Source organism: Eucyclogobius newberryi, unplaced genomic scaffold (assembly GCF_026437365.1).
Source record: "Eucyclogobius newberryi isolate DKJ021-1_F unplaced genomic scaffold, fEucNew1.0.hap1 SCAF_2, whole genome shotgun sequence".
NCBI classification, from domain to species: domain Eukaryota; kingdom Metazoa; phylum Chordata; class Actinopteri; order Gobiiformes; family Gobiidae; genus Eucyclogobius; species Eucyclogobius newberryi.
In genome coordinates, this window is record NW_027315834.1 from 39,414,468 (window position 1) to 39,433,320 (window position 18,853).

The window sequence follows — 18,853 nt, forward strand, 5'->3', positions numbered from 1 at the left end:
TTTTTATTCTTAGTAGGTTTAGTAGGTTGTTGTAATCCTAACCCAAACCCGAACCCCATTCATCCAGGAGTGATCCATTGTAGAAAAGGGTTTAGATCTAGTCATTGATCTGGACACTGTTTTAGGAAAACAAGCTGCTTCGACACTTTTCCATGAGTCATTCTACAGCAGGATTTTGAAGTCATGGCGTGGCATCAGCCGTGTCCTTTCAGATGCTAACCAGGTGTCCATCAGTGATCAGGGAGCTGCATCCAGGTAACAATAGGATTTTGATAGCCCATTACAGGGCTGTTAGGGTTAACAAAGAAGATTAGTTTCAGGTGAAACAAAAACAGCACAGGCTAATATCAGGAGGTTCTGCTCGGTGGGCAGGGCTTATCAGAGTAGGATAAGTATAAATTCTCAGACTAGATCCCCAGATTGACTCTTAGATGAGATCTTGTTTTTCTAAAACAGTGTCGGGATGACTACAACTAAACCTTTTTCAATATTCAAAATTATAATTGTGATTTTTTTTTTTTTTTTTTTCAACATTTACTTTCATGTAAATGTTCATTCTGTTCTATCTTAAGAAAGCAACGTTATATGAACAAAATATTTCATGCCCAGGGACCAAGTACAGTTGAGCACCTGCAATACATTTCTAAAATCAATATTAACTTTAGCTAGAATTTTTAACTTTTATTCAATAACTGAGTAGTAGTTAAAAGCAAAAAAAAAAGCAAAATATATTTTTAGTTTTGAGAAGGCGCTTTTTTTTTTTTTTATGAAGAGGGTTGTCAAGTATCGAAAATCAAATTAGACTAGATGGTAACATAAATCAAATTTGAATAAAATGTTATTGTCAATTGTTGTCAAAATAGGTATCGAGTCTATTTTGGTATCGTGACAACGGTATGAAGATGTATTGATCCGACAAAATGAATACACTGCTACTCACTCAAGATTATTTTATTTTGCACATTTGGTAGTAATGAGCACTTTACCTGTACAACAGCATTAAACATGTTGCACTTAGCTTAGATATGGGAAAATGCACTTTTTGAATTTCAGTTGAATTTGGCTGTCAAAAGTCCACTAATGCCTGTCCAATTGCGTATTTATAAGGAAACATAACTGCAAATCAGAAGAAACAGCAGATCATGCGGGTACAAAGTGTGACCTGGTGCCTCAATGAAAGATGGGCAGAGAAAGAGAAAACGTTTTATTAGCGAGACATGAAAGATGTGACATGTAGAAACATACCAAGCAAGCATCCTTCCATAAATATGTAATCTCTTTCATGCTGTGCACTAACTCTGTTCTCTCATTAGAGCAGAAGCCAGTGTGGCCCATAGCTCTTTACACTACATCCCAACTGCTATCATTAGGATTTTATTCCTAGCCTCCCCAAGTATAATATTAGCTTTGTGCTCACTCCCATAACATCATAATCAGAGAAGTCCAGATTGATGGTTTAATTGTCATTAGTTCGTTGCGGGTGAGCGCCTCTGTGTGTAATAATTAGGATTTGGTTAGATACTGACATTTCTGTGTGTGTGTGTGTGTGTGTGTGTGTGTGTGTACCAACAGACACATAAACGAGCAGATACACGCAAGTACATGGCAAGTGGCCTGCAGGGGGCAGCAGAGAGAGCAGATGTAGTTAGTGTTGACTTTGATTTGTCAAAGGCCTTTGATTCTGTGTAGATCATTGTATTCTCTTGGATCGTCTGGATGCTCTTGGGTTCGATACAAATTCTAAAAAATGGTTTGCAGATTACCTCAAAATTTAGCTCAAGCTGTTCCTGCTGTTGGCTTTCAATCTGAATTGTCTTATCTTGATGAAGGTGTTCCTCAAGGCTCTGTCCTTGGACCACTGTTATTTACAATTTATATAAACTCAATTGGGCATAATCTAAAACACAGTAGCATCCACTTATATGCAGATGATGTAATTCTTTATGCTAAGGCACCTTCTTGTGCACAAGTGATTCAAAATATTCAAGAGGATTTTCACTCCATCCAACACAACTGTGCTAATTTAGAATTATTAATGAATTAAAATAAAACACAATTGATGCTACTCTCCAAAAGACACTCTAATGTATCTCTTCTTATGCTCGATGGTAATATGATTGAACAAGTCCCCATTACAAATACTTGGACATCTGGATCGATGATAAACTCTCCTTCAACAAACACATTCAAGAGCTGACAATATTCTTAAAGCCAGATTGTTATTCTTCATAAAACATGTTTTCCTCTTAATTGTAGAAAGGCTACAGGCTATTATGGTGATATTATATATATATACATTCTACAGCAACAGTGTTAAAACCTCTGAACTAAGTTTATCATTCAGCTCTAAGGTTCTTTACAGGAGAAGGAGACAGAACTCACCACTTTATATTCTAAAGTAGAGCGGCAATCATTGGATGTTAGAAGAGAACATTTTACCTGATTATTTAAGTTTATTGCACACATTGTTTATTGTCCAAGTATTCACTGTTTAAGGTCTCAGGTCATTTTTATCTTACAATCCCATCGTGTTAACACAGAGACTGGAAAAAAGGCTTTCAACAACTTTGCTTCCTCCGTGTTGAACAAAACACAGACACTTTTTTAAATTAAACAATTTTATGCTTTTTAATGATTTTAAAGTACTGGTCAAGGACTACCCACAGGGCCGATGCACTTATTTTTATAATTGTATGTATAAATGGGTTTTGATGTATTGGTTAATTTATTGAATGTTTTATTTGTGTTTTAGTTTACTGTACTGTGTTTGTTTGTTGTTTATTTTGTGTTGTGTTTTAACAGGGACCCATGGAAAAGAGAACTTTTCTTGGGGTTTCCCTGTATAAATATATAAAATGAAGCATGGTTCTGCTTTTACCATAGAGGCACAATCTGTGGCCGTGTTCAGAGGCCCGTCCATGCTCCGATCTCTAAAATGAGCTTTTAAGCTTTTTTAATCAGAGCGAGCAGCAGCTTCTTTTATTGGCCTGCGTATGCGCTCTGAGGACCACACAGCCCTTGGGTCTATGCTCAAACCGCGCTGAATAAACCTGTGTGGGAATCAAGAATATTTCCAGGTTTGCCCGCATGTGCGACGAGAAGCAAAGCAACAGCCGCACCGAGTTTCAACAAACTGACGTACATCTTTTAGAGACACGTCTTTGTTTCTAAGGCTCTGTTCATGTTTCCAATGATTAGATGTTAGTTTGATGTTAGTTACTTTCTGCACTGTATAAGTAAATTCAACTGTAAATATTGTGTACATAGTAAGCCTATTTTTATATTTTATCTTATAGCCTATTTTTATCCTATAGCAGATCTAAATTGTTTTACTTTTTTATCTTATAAAGGTTGTTTTATCATTGTTCATTGTTTTATGTTGCACTGTATCGCTAAAGCAAGTTCCTATGTGTGTGAATTATGTTCATTGAAATACAGGCAGTTATTAACAACATTGAACGTTAATGTGTGTAATGAATTGGTCGGTGAAGTAAGCTTATTTAATCCATTTAACTCTTCAATAAGGAATGAGAGTTTAGCTCGGTAGGATAGACGCTTGCCCTTCATGTGGGAGACCTTGGTGCACTTTTTTTTTTTTCACTTTTCTATTATCCACTCAATATTGATGAACACCCCAGGTCTGCTTGCCCATCCATAAAAGTCACTGCACGGTACTGCTTCTTACAATAGACAGAGATTAGAGTATTTGACCATGTTCTCCAAGACTGTGTTTGTGTAGTATGGGGCAATGGTGAGTGTGAAACTTAAACCTCCTCAATTTCTTATTGTTCAACCTCAAGAAAGATAATAGATCTGTAAAATCTTGAACCTATTATATGCAAGATGTGTATTACACTAACTATTGCTATGTGACCCTAAACATACAGGCACTGGTGCCGTGCTGCGACAAACATATTTATCAGTTTACTAGCCACAGTCCGCCAAACACAAACTCTTTTTCCACTCTGTAACAATTGCTTTGTGCTCACGCTCCAATAACACTATAACTAAAGCCATTTGAAGGAAGCCCGTTGTTTGTTGTTTAATTATTTTCTTAGTGTCACGGCCGAGCACCTGTTTGGCCTGATTGTAATTATTCCCCAAACTCTACTCCTTCCATATTGACTTAGCCCCCATGGTACGAGTCATTTTGGCCTGTATTTACTGCTTTTGGCCCCCCATCCACTGTATGGCAGTATGATGATTTCTTAAAAGTATTTACTACCAAGGAAGCAGCCACTGGGGCTGCTGATTGGAGGCTAATTGTTTTTAACCATATTTGTATTGTGGAACATGGATGGCACAGATACAATAAAGGACTCAAAACCTTTGTGGATTTATTATATGTCAGATCACCTTTTAAATCAGTAGTCATGGCTGCTTCATTGCCCATGTTTCACAGTTTGTAATACAGCCGGGCTATGACAATAAGAAGTGGTCTTTTGATGGCGGAAAAGAAAAAAGATAAGTGAGAGAGAGAGTGAGAGTGAGCAGTACATATTTAAAACGTAAAAATACACAGTGCTATCTGTCTGAAAAAGTTATTCCAGCGAGTTCTCATCAGTCACACTGTCAGGAACTGTATCTGGAGATGGCTTGGCTAATAGGCTGCACACAGAGCCATCCTGAGTGTCCTTAAGTGGCAGTAGCCTTGGCTATAATGCCTCTCATAGTTTTATTAGGTCCTGTGTTTATACAAACTATAGCTTTTCCCCCTACACCTATTTTACTACATTCATTATCTCACCTTAGTTTAAAATGGCAAGTGAATATAATCCCCTGTGTCCAGCCCCTGCCAGACATGTCTAGAAGGGAGCTTCTGAGAAACAAGATCAAAAAGAACAAACACGTAGAGCTCATAATGTAGTTTGTGGTGTTTCGACGTAGTGTCAATGTGTTGAGTAAATGAGGATACACTACAATTACACTACATAAGCATAAAGCATAGCTCTATTAAGACTCTTGCTTAAAAGGTTATTGTAAGGACAGGGTTTAAATTAGCTTTACACGGACCAAAACACACTCCCTCTTTTTGTTCTGTCTTATTGATTTTGATTGACTGAACAAGAAATGACAAAGAAGCAATTTGGGCAGTTTAGATAAGAAGTACTGTGAAATAAAATATCTGTTAGCAACTAAACTGAACCATTCATTCATTTTCTACCCCTTGTTCTCGTTAGGGGTCCAAGTGACTTGAGGCTATACCAGTGACTTTGGGCCTTGGGTGGGGTACACCCTGGACAGGATCCAGCTTGTTGCAGGGTTAAACTGAACTATACAGACATACGAAATGCAGACATATTATGTCTGTATTTCCTCCCTCACCTTGCAAGATATAATTGATGTCTTACAACATTGACAATTTCCTTGATGGTGTTACAAACCTGGCTCAAAGAGCTAGAGCAGCAGAGGAGACCTATTTTCACTCCAACCACAATACAATTAATGTAACTGACTATAGTTGTATAATACAATGGTGTGGTTGTGCAAAATAAACTAAGCAGAAAGCTGAAAGGTTGACTAAGTTCTACCTAAACTGAAACGTACACTTTGCCCTATGCAGAGTTTCCTAGAACTCTGACTAGGCAGACACAACGCACAATGCCCATGATGCAGCATCATAATATTGCAACACTTAAAACACTGTTATAGATCATCTTTTCTGTCACATTTATTTCAAATAACCATCACAAAGAACACACAATTGTCACAGTTTCACAGTCTGACGCAATTATCTGCATTTTGTCCACAGAAAAACATACTTTGTGATAACACTGGTTTGGCTATGGGCTGCATACATTAATACAAGCCATGTCCCTTTGCTCCTACAAATACAGCACCAACCAAGCTGCCTTTGATCTGTTTAGACAACGCTCATTTTCTCCACCATTGCATCTGTGAGTGTGAATAGATCGTGTGAGCAGGAGGCAGCCAAGCATCTTAACGCATCTCGAGTCTTCAACCCAGATGCCACTTGCCACTCAGTATTTAGGGTGAAGCTAAGCCTGTCCGCGCCATCACTGTGGTTGTTTTTTTGTTTATTTCTAAGTGCTCGCCTCCCTTCTCCCACCCTTTAAGTTTGACTCGCTTTGAGGCAGCTCAGGCCAAAGACCGGCATGCACTAGAGCTCTCGGGTACATTCTAATCAAATGGCCTCCGGGAGCAACAGTGGCCCAGGCAGAAAATGAACAGGCGTTATCAGGGACGGCCAATTTAGCACTACTGACTTTGGCATTTCCGTTCTAGAGAGAGGGAGAGAGAGAGCAAAAACAAAAACAGTTCAATATTTCAGAAGTGTACAGAGCTCATAGTACACAGATTGTCAGTGCAACAAGATAAAGAATACATCCATACATCCAACTTAAACACCAATCATCAATCAATTTCTTACCATGAGAAATGTCTCTAAAACCAACACACTTCTCTTGAGTATATTAAAAAAAAATTTTTTTTACATTATTCAAGCTCTTAATTATTTAGTATTATTTAGTAGAAATATCATTAAGTAGTGGTAATAATAACCATTGGCAATATCTTTGCACTGAGCAGTTGCTTAAGGTTGCAAGTCACTCTGTACACTTTGCCTAAATTAATGTTTTACATTTGTGTGATAATGTTTTTAGAGGGGCTTTATGGTAGCCACACTTCCAGAAATTTGCCCCAGGATATGGTACACAGTATGACTGAGGGAATGGCATTATCTAAGGTCCATCCATCCATCTTCAACTTATATGGGGCCGGGTCGCAGGGGCAGCAGCCCAAGCAGGGACTCCCAGACTTCCCCACACCCCAAACACTTCCTCCAGCCCCTCCGCGGGGGATCCAAAGGTGTTCCCAGGCCAGCTGGGACTCTCCAACATGTCCTGGGTCGGGTCTACCCCGGGGGCCTCTTTACGGTGGGACATACCCGAGAACACCTCCCCTGGAAGGCGTCCAGGAGAGATTTGTGAGAGATTTGACTTACTGCCGGCAATGTGAAGGCAGCTCCTGCTCTGGTCATACAAGGACAAGACAACCCTGAGCAAAGGGCCCCAGACTTCATACTCCCGGTGCACCCCAAAGGGCACAACAAAGGACAACGTCGAAAGCCTTCTCCAGATGCACAAAGCACATGTGGACTGGTTGGGTAAACTCCCATGAACCCTCGAGCACCCGATGGAGAGTATAGAGCTGATCCAGTATTCCATGACGAGGATGAAAATTACAGTCCTTCTCCTGAATCCGAGGGCACAACAAAGGACAACCCCAAAAGGGCACAACAAAGGACAACGTCGAAAGCCTTCTCCAGATGCACAAAGCACATGTGGACTGGTTGGGTAAACTCCCATGAACCCTCGAGCACCCGATGGAGAGTATAGAGCTGATCCAGTATTCCATGACGAGGATGAAAATTACAGTCCTTCTCCTGAATCCGAGGTTCGACTATTGGTTAGATTCCCCTCACCAGTACCCTGGCATAGACCTGACCATGGAGGCTGAAGAGTGTGATCCCTCTGTAGTTGGAACACACCCTCCGGCCCCCCTTCTTGAACAGAGTGACTACCACTTCGGTCGGCCTGTCCAGAGGCACTGTCCCCGACAGCCGAGTTGCAGAGATGTGTCAGCCAAGACAGTCCTACAACATCCAGAGACTTAAGGTACTTTGTGCAGATCTCATCCTGCCCCGGAGCCTGAGGAGTTTGCTAACAACCTCAGTTGCTTCAGCTTGGGTGATGGATGAGTCAGCCTCCAAGTCGTCAGTCTCTGCTTCCTCTTCAGATGACATAACAGCGGGTTTGAGGAGGGCTTCAAGTATTCCTCCTAAGGCACCGGACTGTTTGACATAATTTCCTTGAGGCCGACCAATAGCCCTCCACCATGGCCCCCAAATTTCTCTCAGCCCAGGGTTTTGCATATGTGACAGAGCAAGCTGCAGTGTGCTTGGCCTGCCGATACTTGTCAACTGCCTTAGGAGTCCCACAAGACAAGGAGGCTTGATCGGCCTCCTTCTTCAGCCTGACAGTATCCCTTACTTCCAATTTCACAGAGTTTGGGGGTTGCCGCCACAACAGGCACCTGCGACCTTGAAACTATAGCTTTGAGCAGCCACATTAACAACAGGGGTCAAGAACATGGTCCACTCGGACTCAATGTCTCCAGCCTGGATCTGGGAGAAGCTCTCCCATAGGTGTGATTTGAAGACCTTGTTGAGGACCCTTGCAAACAGACCCTCACAATGCGCTTGGGCTTGCCAAGCCTGTCCGGCTTCCTCCTCCACCAGCGGATCCAACTCACCACTAGGTGGTGATTGGTTGACAGCTCTTCCTCACTCTTCCTCACACCCTCCAGCCTAGGGTGTCCTGGTAACACGTGCACTGATTTACACCCTTGTGCTTGACCATTGTTACGGCAGTTTCCTGTAAACAATGATCAAGTAAAGAGTAACCAGGCAATAACTTGAAGCAGAAACAGAGTCTCTCGGTCTCTCTCAAAAGGTGGAAGTTTATTCATGTGCACAGTGGATAAACACCCTCTCTCTCCCTAAGACAAGGTCGTTCTGTCCCTACCTAACTTTACAATTTACAAAGTACACATTTTTATAGGTGGTAACAAACATAACATAATCACAACCCAAATCAGCTCAAAAAGAGATAGACCAGACTATCACGTCTGTGACGGTTCCAGCCATCTCTTCAGAGGCTTAATCAAAGACCATTTCCACACCGAATCCGGTCCTGACGCATTAATTGATGATTAAGAGGCGCCGGACAGTAGATATTCAGTATAATCAGGACCCCATATTCGTATCCCATCTGCACACAGGAGAACAACAAAGATATTAATTCCGTGACATGTCATGGCCTAAAACAACATTAGAATGACATGACATGACCCATTTTCTGCCATTACACCATGGTGTTTGTTATGGACAATTGTGGCTAGCACAGAATATCTGAACACTGCTCAGGTTCAGATCGGAGAAGCCTTTCTTCCCGATCACCCCTCTCCAGGTGTCACTGTTGTTTCCCACGTGGGTGTTGAAGTCCCCCAAGTAGAACAATGGATATACCCCTCCCAGGGACTCCAAGAATGTAGGCCATCCCCCAGTGAGGTTGTGACGTTCCATGTCCTTAGAGCCAGTTTCTGTGTCCAGAGATCTGGACGTTGAGGCCCCTGCCATTAACTGCCTCCCAAATCTTTCGGCACTGGCCCCTTACGGATCCTCCCGCAGGTGGTTATTCCACAGGAGGATGGCCCCACGTTGCTTCTTCGGGCTGAGCCCGGCCGGGCCCCATGGGGAAAGACGACCAGACGCTTTTTGTGTTTTACGTGTCTTTCCCGGATTTAAACTACATATTCCACATCCAAGCACTTTTTCTTTCAACCTTTCTCTCTGTGTCAAATGTTTCCAGACGCGAGAGGGATTTATTCCGCTACACAAAAAAGCTATTTAATCAACATGCACTTTCACATGGCACCTCCTCGTGCCTGTGATGGAGAGCTGTTTCCAGCAAATCTAAAAACCTTGTATGGTACATTATTCATCACTACACACCTGCCTACTTGAATTAAAATGTCTGTCACAAGCAGTAATTAAAAGTTTCAGAAAGCTTCAAATGATTGGCAGAATTCTTACTCAAGCAAAATAGCATTTAATTTTTTTCCCTCTGCCCGCTCGAACACGTCCCTTGTCATTGCAGTAATCAGCTCTGTGACTGCCTGACTTCTTATCCTCCCATGGATTCCTTGTAGCCATAAAAATATTACAGTGACTGAGCATACTTCTCCCCTGCCGCTGCACAGCTGCTTTCCTAAAAAAGACCAAAAAACTGGCTTTTTGAGGTGATTCCCCTGGATACAATGCATTTTTCACTCATAGATAGGTTGGATGAGTGGCTAAGACATACAGAATGATTATTGACTAAAGAACCAGGAACCATTTATTTTGTTTGTTTGTGACCATTCTTTCACGGTAAAATATGTCACCATGAGTAACTTTTTACTAGTAGTTTTTTACTTTAATTTGATGTCTACTGAATGTGCGGATGTCTGATCTTTGTTTGACTATTACTGTTGTTTTGTCCAGTAGATATTTTGACATCAACCTGCCAAGGGACTGAAGATGGAAATCAGCCACGTTGGCTAATATTTACATGCATAATGTTCATTAATATGTGTCCCTTTACAAATATATATATTTTTCGGAAATATAGCAATATATGTAATATATAAGCTTTGCAGCATATTAATTGTGTTAATTTTCCACTTCAGCGATCTGGAAGTAACTTGTCATTCATTAAGGTAATTGACATAACCCTAACCCTCTTAATAGTGAGCATTAACACCATCTAGAACTGATGAACATGAAGCCTACTTTCTTGCATAATGTGTAAGAAGACATTATAGTGTTGTTAACAGCCATGTAATGGGTCATGTAGAGGCTAGTTTATCCTGCCCTTTCTTTAAGCACGTGTGTCTTCCAAAGCATCAAAAAATAGTCCAGTGACAGTTAAAATTAATTTATTTAGCTCAACTTTGCCCCAGTAACACATGGAACTACATTAGACAAGGTCAAAAATCATATGCCTCTGCACCTTCCAACACCTGGTGCCAATTTCCTGCCCTCTTTATACCTGGGGTTTCCACACCCAACAGCTACCACACAGTGCCCCGTAGGGGCTGGAGGTGCACATATGAAGGACACTCCAAAAAGCTCCTACAGGTCAAGATGAGTTAAACACAATTATTGAACTAGCATTTTTTTTCTTCCATTTTGTATGTAGGTGTATTTCCTCGAGTCAGGAGTGCACCGTTGTTTTATTTATGTTTTAGAGCTCAACTCTACAAAGCCCACCAGGGCCCACAACTCGAGTTACTAATTCAAGGGTACAAGTAAGTCAGGATCCTAAATTAGCCATCTATCATTGAGAACAAAATCAAGCTTCTCTCCCCTCAGTTCATTGCATTGCTTAATGATTCCACAGAATTGTAGAAGTGGGTTCTGGATCCCAAACAGGGCTCATTCCCTGCTCTTCTCACGAAGAGACAGATCTTGCGCTCCACGTGAGCTGGGACAAAACGGAGTGCATCGTAGGGGAGAAGGGGAGGCTGAGATCCAATGATACAGAGTAGTTACAAATACTGGGACCTTAAACAGTTGTCTACAGTGGTGACAAGTTGAGCTTCCCTTTATTCTGATAGATTAAATTGATAACCTCATAGGTCCACGAAACACTCCTGACCTATGAACTCGTACATGAGAAATGCCCCTTATTTTAAAAATTGACTAATGTCCTTTGAAGGGCTCAGTAGATATCAAATTAATGTTTTTAGTTTATCATTCACCAGAAGGAGCGTCCTTGTCAAACATAATTTCCTTGCTGTTTTGCATATGGATAAGAGCAAGTGCTAAATCAATGCAGAAGTGATTTAAACATCTATAACAATCCAACAAAAATCTTTTACTTCCTGCCCTAAAAGTATGGGATTTCCAGGGTGCTCTGCCTGATAGCTCTCTTTCCACTAGCTGTAGAGTCACTGGTTTGATTCCCCACAGTGCTTATACATTAAGGTTTGAGTAGAATCTTAGTTTTTAAAAGTTGTTTGACCAGAGTCTGCTGAATAACAAGAGTGTTGTTAGTCTAAAATTGTATCCAGCCAAATCTGACAAACTTAGAAAATAATTGTATTTTTAATATTTCTTGAACTCAGAAAATGTATAGACAAAAATCTAAGCATTATTTTACAAACTCTGCTCTCAATTGAGTTTGAATTATGACCAGATATGGGGGAAAAGGGTATAATATCTCATACTTATAATGCTCTGATGTCTAAATGTCGGAAGATTCAAATGACTTGAAGCTTGAAAGGATTATTTGTTGTTAGAATTATCAGAGTAGGACTGAATAATGAGCCTTAGCACATAGCAGATCTATTAATATTGACCTCAGACTAATCCGGTTCAAATGGTTAATAGAAATGTATGCACCCCAGAAATTCATTGTATGGACAATTGCAATGGTTCTTCTTACTATTTAGAAGCTTATGTGAGTGTTAAAGATTTTTATCTTTATATATAATATAGTATATTTTCTCCAAGGCTTCACTTAAGAGTGCAGTTTGCAATGTCTTATGGCAACCTTTCTTTTCTACAAGAAAGATTTTTTTAACCTTGATATATTGTATTGTATGTTGCTGACATGCATTTAGAAATTCAAGATCCATCATAGGGTTACCCATCATAATAACCCATCATAATAATGGGTGAAGTGAATATAATACTATGCCTACACAGTGTTGACAAGAAATCTTTCCATGCAAAATAGCTTGTTGAATACAAAACACATTCAAACAAATTTGCATTTGAGCTCCTTTGTTTGTCCTGGGGCGACACAACTGTCCAGAAATGATTAAAAACCAATCACTGAGTGTTGCCAAATAAAATATCCTAACTCCAGCACAATTGTTTTCTGCCACAATTTCATTCTGAATGTGTTATCATTATTTGAAAGTTGTTTTTGTGATTGACAGGTGCCAAGTAAAAACTTATTTGTCTTTCTTTTTCTAAGCAATTCACACAGGATGGTCCTAATCTCCAATGACTTTTTATGTGTCATGACAAACCTAAAGGTGTCCTATAGCATTACAGGTAAATGTAATTTAATGTAAATGTGTCCTGTTGTAACTCAAGTCGGTTGAGTTTGCCTTAAATGACTGAGCAGATGATAGATAATAATAAATAATAGATGCCCGGGGGAATTACAATTTTTGCTCTGCTCTCCCTAGTTGCCCGAATGGACAAGTAAAAAATACAATGACCGAAGTCTATTCCCACATGATAATTCCAAATAATTGCTTTAAATACAGCAACAGGTGCTGCCCGTAGGTCGAGTGTTTTAGGCGGCCGCACACATGCCAGACTCCATGTGCCGCCAGCTGCAGTGTTGAGAGTTTAAGTCCCGGCTCCAACAATTTACTCTGCATGTCCTCCCTTCCCATTCACATTGAAATGGCCTGTCTAATAAAGCCTATGGGCCCGAATTAAAATCCTAAGAAATAAATAAAAATGGCAACGGTGTGTCTGCTCATCAAGTGATACCTTGTGTTGTTTACCTTGTGACTACCTGGATTCCACGCAGCACGTTGCTTCACCCTGTGCTCTGCTGCGTACAGAGAAGAGCTGAGACGGGGGATGGGAAGGTAAAAACAGCATTGTTTACCCTGCCATCCACCCTGAATACCAATGCCCCTATTTTTAAATTTAAATCGTGACATTAACTAGAGCTTTCACAAGCTGAAAATAATCATCTATCATCTTGGACAATTTTTTGAACACTAAACTAAGAAACATTTGAAGAAGTTGTTTCTCTCTGTCAGGCCACAAAGCTGCTGTTCCGTCATGAAAGTCTGCTTTTCTGAGTCCATTGTCTTCTTGCAATTGCAGCAGAGGACACAAGTCTTACTACACTTATGAGCATGATGCATTGCATCAGGGATAGGCTGAAGTCATCCGTGACCCCTAACGGGAACAAGCGGTACAAAAATAAATGAATGAAACAGTACCAGAGCAGGAGCTAAAAAAAAGTCTCAAAAGTGTGGCCCCCAAACAAAACAAAAATCAAAATAAATTCTGCTACCACTACAACCCAGACTACTCCAACCACATCAAGCTGGGGAAAGAAGGAAATATGTATGAAAGTAATTTTGTCTGAGTTTCTGGGTGCACAGCTTTAGAACAGCTTTTCTATGACAACAAAGATAAAATGGGGTGAAATACCAAACCACCGTCAATCAAATCACTGCTTTCGTTTCTTGCTTCCAGATTGGTAAGAGATTAAATACTTTACTATCATTATTATTATGATATAATTTTGTCCCTGAACAAAATATACTCACAAGAAAAACTCCACAGCTTTACCACAGCTTTAACAACCAGTAATGCACGGAATAGTACATTTTTCCCAAAAAAACAAATAGAAATGACTTTCAACCAAAATGAACCATAAACAGGACAGGCTTTTAATCTGTGCCATTTCACACACAAAACAGTGCCCTTGAGTCTTTAAACGTCCACAGACCCACTAACCGTCACCCGCAGTTTATACATGACACTCTTCCACGTCGCTCATCCACACGGGCGCACGTATCAGCCTCGCTCGGACCCACTGCACACACCAGCGTAATGGCCTTTTATCGATTGGTCCTTCTCCACTCTTTCGTCTCCGCTCGCCAATGGGGGCCTGTTTCGATAAGATGAGGTCCAAGTCGTGCTTCATTGTTTTTGGGGACAGTTTGCGCATGTGTGTGTGGGTTTGTCGAATAATAGTCTGAATTTCTACAGCCATTCAGGTTTATCTGCAGTTCTATATGGATTAGATGTTTACTTTATACTCCGTGTTAGTCGGCCTGCTGTGCGTAGCTTGCAATGGAAATAATTGTAAGTGTTTATCAGGTTGTGAATCACTCCAGACAGCAGTGTGTTCAGATAGGTCTCACAAAATAAGTCTCCATTGGCACACATTGGGAATATGTTCTACTCCAGAGATGTGGCAAACAAAATATACATACAGTAGATTATATTGTGAATGTTGTTTTGAAGGATTTGAATATCAAATATATCGTTTAAAGTGCTACAAAAAAGTGATATTTCTGCAGTTTTGGCATTCATTTTACAGACATTTGACATTAGTCTGATAATAAATCGAAGTTAAGAAATTAGATTGGCCTAATATCGTCTGAATACCATTTTCTAGATTTGCCCCCAAAAATATTGAGATCAATATGCCTTAATTACCTCCAATCAGGATGTAATATTTAGTTTGCCATACTGTACCTTAAACATTTAGCTGTGAGTTAATCATCATGGTTTAGACGACTTTCACCTCATTAAAAGGTGAAAGTGCTGTGACAATGTTTATCCCATCGCTTCGCTTTTCCCTTCAAACTATTATTTCTTTTGTGGTTCTCTGTGAAACTGCAGCACTTAATTAGTCACTTCCATTTTCACGTTACGGCATCATTTATGTATTCATTGTTCTTACAGATGCACTATGTAACCTTTTCTTGCCTGGAATGGTCCACATTATGGCATTAAACTTATCTATGTGGCATTTATTCAATTGCAGGTTTTATACCTCTCCAAAGTAATTACATCTCTATGGAGACAATTAGGTAGCAGACCCTGCACCGGAAAAGTACACATTGTATCTCATTTTGTAATTAAACCCCCAGTAAGATCTTTGTACAATAATTATAATGTGATGAATAGTAAATTGTGTATTCAAGTTAGCTAATTTGTTGTAGCTAATACTGGTTCAGTTTCAAAGGTATACACATGTATATGTATATGTATATGTATATGTATGTATATATATATATATATATATATATATATACACACATACATTTATGTGTGTGTGTGAGTGTGTGTGTATATATATATATATATATATATATATATATATATATATATATATATATATATATATATATATATATATATATGTGTGTATGTATATATATATATCTCCTCATTAAACTAATTTCTCCATGAATATGGGTCCGATTGTAATAAAACTCGCAGCATTTTGAAGCAGACAGTGACCACTGTCCACTGACGTCTTCTTCTACAGTGTGTCAAATGCTTGTGCTTCCTCATTTTTTTGGCTGATTTAACAAACTTCTAATCTGACAAAATTAGAGAAACACTGTCATGATGAATGAAATAATGACAATAGTGTTATGGTCTGGGGAACCATTTATCTCCAGTGCAGTTAAATACATTTTTCTCGCAAAAAACCTGAGTATTAGAAAACGCAGAGACAGGTTTTGATGAATAAAGATTGGCTGGGGACCACTTTCAAAGGGTGAGGCCTCTTACTAATCTTTTATTGAAACTAAGCCGTGTTGAACAGACTTGTGTTAAGGCAAATCTGTACTAAAAGTAACACGGAGCGAGGATTAACAGATGTTGTCTTAATTGATCTTTTTATCTACTCTTCTATAAGGCATTCACTTCTCCAGTGGATTGGGTGATAAAGCTAAAATAGCTACAGTTTGTCACTTGCATGGCTTTGCACTCATGGAAAAACCCTTCTATAATGTAAAATCCTCTCAAAACTTTCAAGAATACGATTTAGTATTTTGGGGTAGAGCCAGCTGTAGAAAATGACTTCAAACAACAGATGGGAAGTGTTGCATACTCACCAGGGTAAAATCTAATTTCCTTTTTATTGGCATAAACATTTTGAAAAGGTCTCTTTTTTCACTTTGTCACTTGACCACCTCATCAAAGTTCTAAAGAAGTCTGAAAAAGTCTGTGCTCATCGGTGGTGGAGAGGTTTAGTGCGGCACATTTTGGGGGAAAAAAGTATTACAATCAGATTTGCCATGTACAGTATGTTTATAAAAGTTTTATATTATATATTATATATTATAAAAGAGTGCACATTGTAAACGACTCCAGGAGCTTTAACATTTGAGAGAAGACTAAAATATGAACTAATAAACTAAGACAAAAATCCCATTAAAAAAACCACAAGTACAAGATATTTCTACATAAAAGACAGGATATTGTGTTCTTTGTGGAGGATATTATATTGTCTGAATAATTGCAGACTTTGCGATGTGATAATTGCGTCAAGTCCAATTGTAATTTTGATTTGATTGCGACATATTGCGCCGCCCTAGTTTAAAGCATTGCACATTGTGTGGTTGTTTCCACCTCGGCATTGAGAGTTTGCCGTATGTCTCTCTCCCCATTCTCGCCCTGACCTATAAAACCTAAAAGTTCATGGGAGTGGACCTAAAAGTTTATGGTTTGTCTTAACTTTATTGTTCACTAAACAGCAATCACATGACCTCCCGTCTGTGTTTTTATGTCTGTGCCATCTTCATCCCTCACAATGCTATAATGCTATAATGCCAAGTGTAAGTCCCATGAGAGTTTTCTTAATTAAAATCGTCTTATATGACAGCAGGCTGACAACAACGCTGTCTAGATAAACACTTGTCTCTCCTCTTTAGGACACAGAGATCCTGAACACGGCGGTCCTCACGGGGCGGACAGTAGCCGTGCCGGTAAAGGTGGTCACAGTGGGAACAGACGGATCCGTGTCCGACGTCACGGAGGCGGTGGAGTGCAGATCCACAGATGAACAGGTCATCAAGGTCAGTGGGCCATGTGTCGGCGCAGCTGCAGTGCACATAGTGACAGTTTGATCGTTTCTCTTTGTGGTCGTTTGTTCGGGTCAGTAGTTAAGTGAGACTCGGGTGTTTAAGCATGTGAATAAAATACAGGTAACGCTAGAAAACGTCACATTGGATTAACGTTTTGATAAGTTTATGGATAAAAGGCAAGACTGAAAAAGAAGTAGCCTAATGAGTATAACATGTGCATCTACTGGTTTAATTAAAAACAATTTAATCACAACTGAGCCGGGGATGCCATTAGCTGTCATTGTACTAGAGCCATTTTGGGCTTATTGCAAATTGGTTTTAGTCAATCTGGCAACCCAAAGAGAGAAGCTCATTCACATTTTTATGATTGGAAAATCACTGGGAACACCAAAGCGGAAAATAAATGCAAAATGTTTAATGTCTAATATATTTGTGGATGAATAAAATAAATTGTGATCAGTTAAATTACATTTGAACATGTTTACTTCATACGTGCAAACACATTTATGAAATTGTGAAAGAAAACTCAACCTTTAAACTTGTGAAACCGCAACATAAGACTTTAGATTAGAATGGAAAGATGATTTAAGTTATTATTATTCCACTGAAAAACTGATTTGGCTTGCTAGGCTTCACAACAAAAACACAAAAAGGAATACATTAAAAGGCATCTTATTAAAAATGGGCCGCAGTATTGCAAATGTAAAGTTAAAGGGGACACGGCAGACTAAAATTAGAATCCGCTTGGAGAATAGAGAACTGAGCAGGCATATAAAAAGCTAATCCAGCGTGTTGAGGGAGGAAAAAAATCAGTATAGGCAATCTCGAGGAGACAAACTCCACTAGTCTGAGCGCGTACTGATCTACTGCTTTCCTGACATGTTCAGCCCCATAAGAATGAACACAGATTGAAGCCGACAGCAGCATGGGTTTCTGTACTAACTTTAAGCGCACTTCAGTTATTGCTCTGAGGGTAAAAGCTTGCTATTCACTGCTCTCTCACAGAGTACAGTCTTTCTTTTTGGCCACACACGAGCCAAATTCATATATTCTGTACATATTGTACAGTGTCCAGGTGCATAGTAATAATAGATATTTTATTCTTAATTCCATGTTATAGTGACTAGACCTGGGCGATATTGACAACAATTAAGATCTAAATTTTGTTTTGTGGTTGGTTTTTAGTAACCCTATAACAGTGTTCAGACAATATTATGTTAACCAAACAGAAATGTGTTAAAACATGTCTTTAAACCTGTTAATTGAGGTTCAATTATTAGACAAATGTGAAATATCTGTCACAAAAAAATCAGAAATATCACCTTGTACCCTTATTTGTAAGGTTACAGCAAAGCTTTTTTATTTTTTATGTTTAATCATTTTTGTAAAATGTTTTACTATATATATACTAAAACAATATTCACAATATTATCAAAATTTCGACAAATTGCCCACTTTTAGTCAAGACAACTTTCTTAATCCAAAGACTTACTCAATTAAAGGAGATTTATCATGAGATTTTATGGGATTTTAACAAAAATGGTTTTCCATAATAAGTAGCTCATCAAAATAGAATAAAATCTGCTGCTTGTTACAATTAAATGAAAAAAGAGGTGAAGCGGAGACTTAATTCTGACATTTTGAACAGGAATTCTAATGAAGTTTTATTTTTTAAATAGACAAAATTGTTGTAAAA

General features: G+C 39.2%; 1 protein-coding gene across 1 annotated transcript in view; it reads left to right on the top strand.

Moving 5' to 3' along the window:
• Positions 1–18,853, top strand: part of LOC140368302 (transmembrane protein 132C) — a 179,322-nt gene that overhangs the window by 137,436 nt on the left and 23,033 nt on the right. Inside the window, exon 6 of the mRNA XM_072455279.1 lies at positions 17,005–17,148. Within this exon, the coding sequence (XP_072311380.1) occupies positions 17,005–17,148 (144 nt within the window). The remainder of the gene's footprint in view (positions 1–17,004; positions 17,149–18,853) is intronic.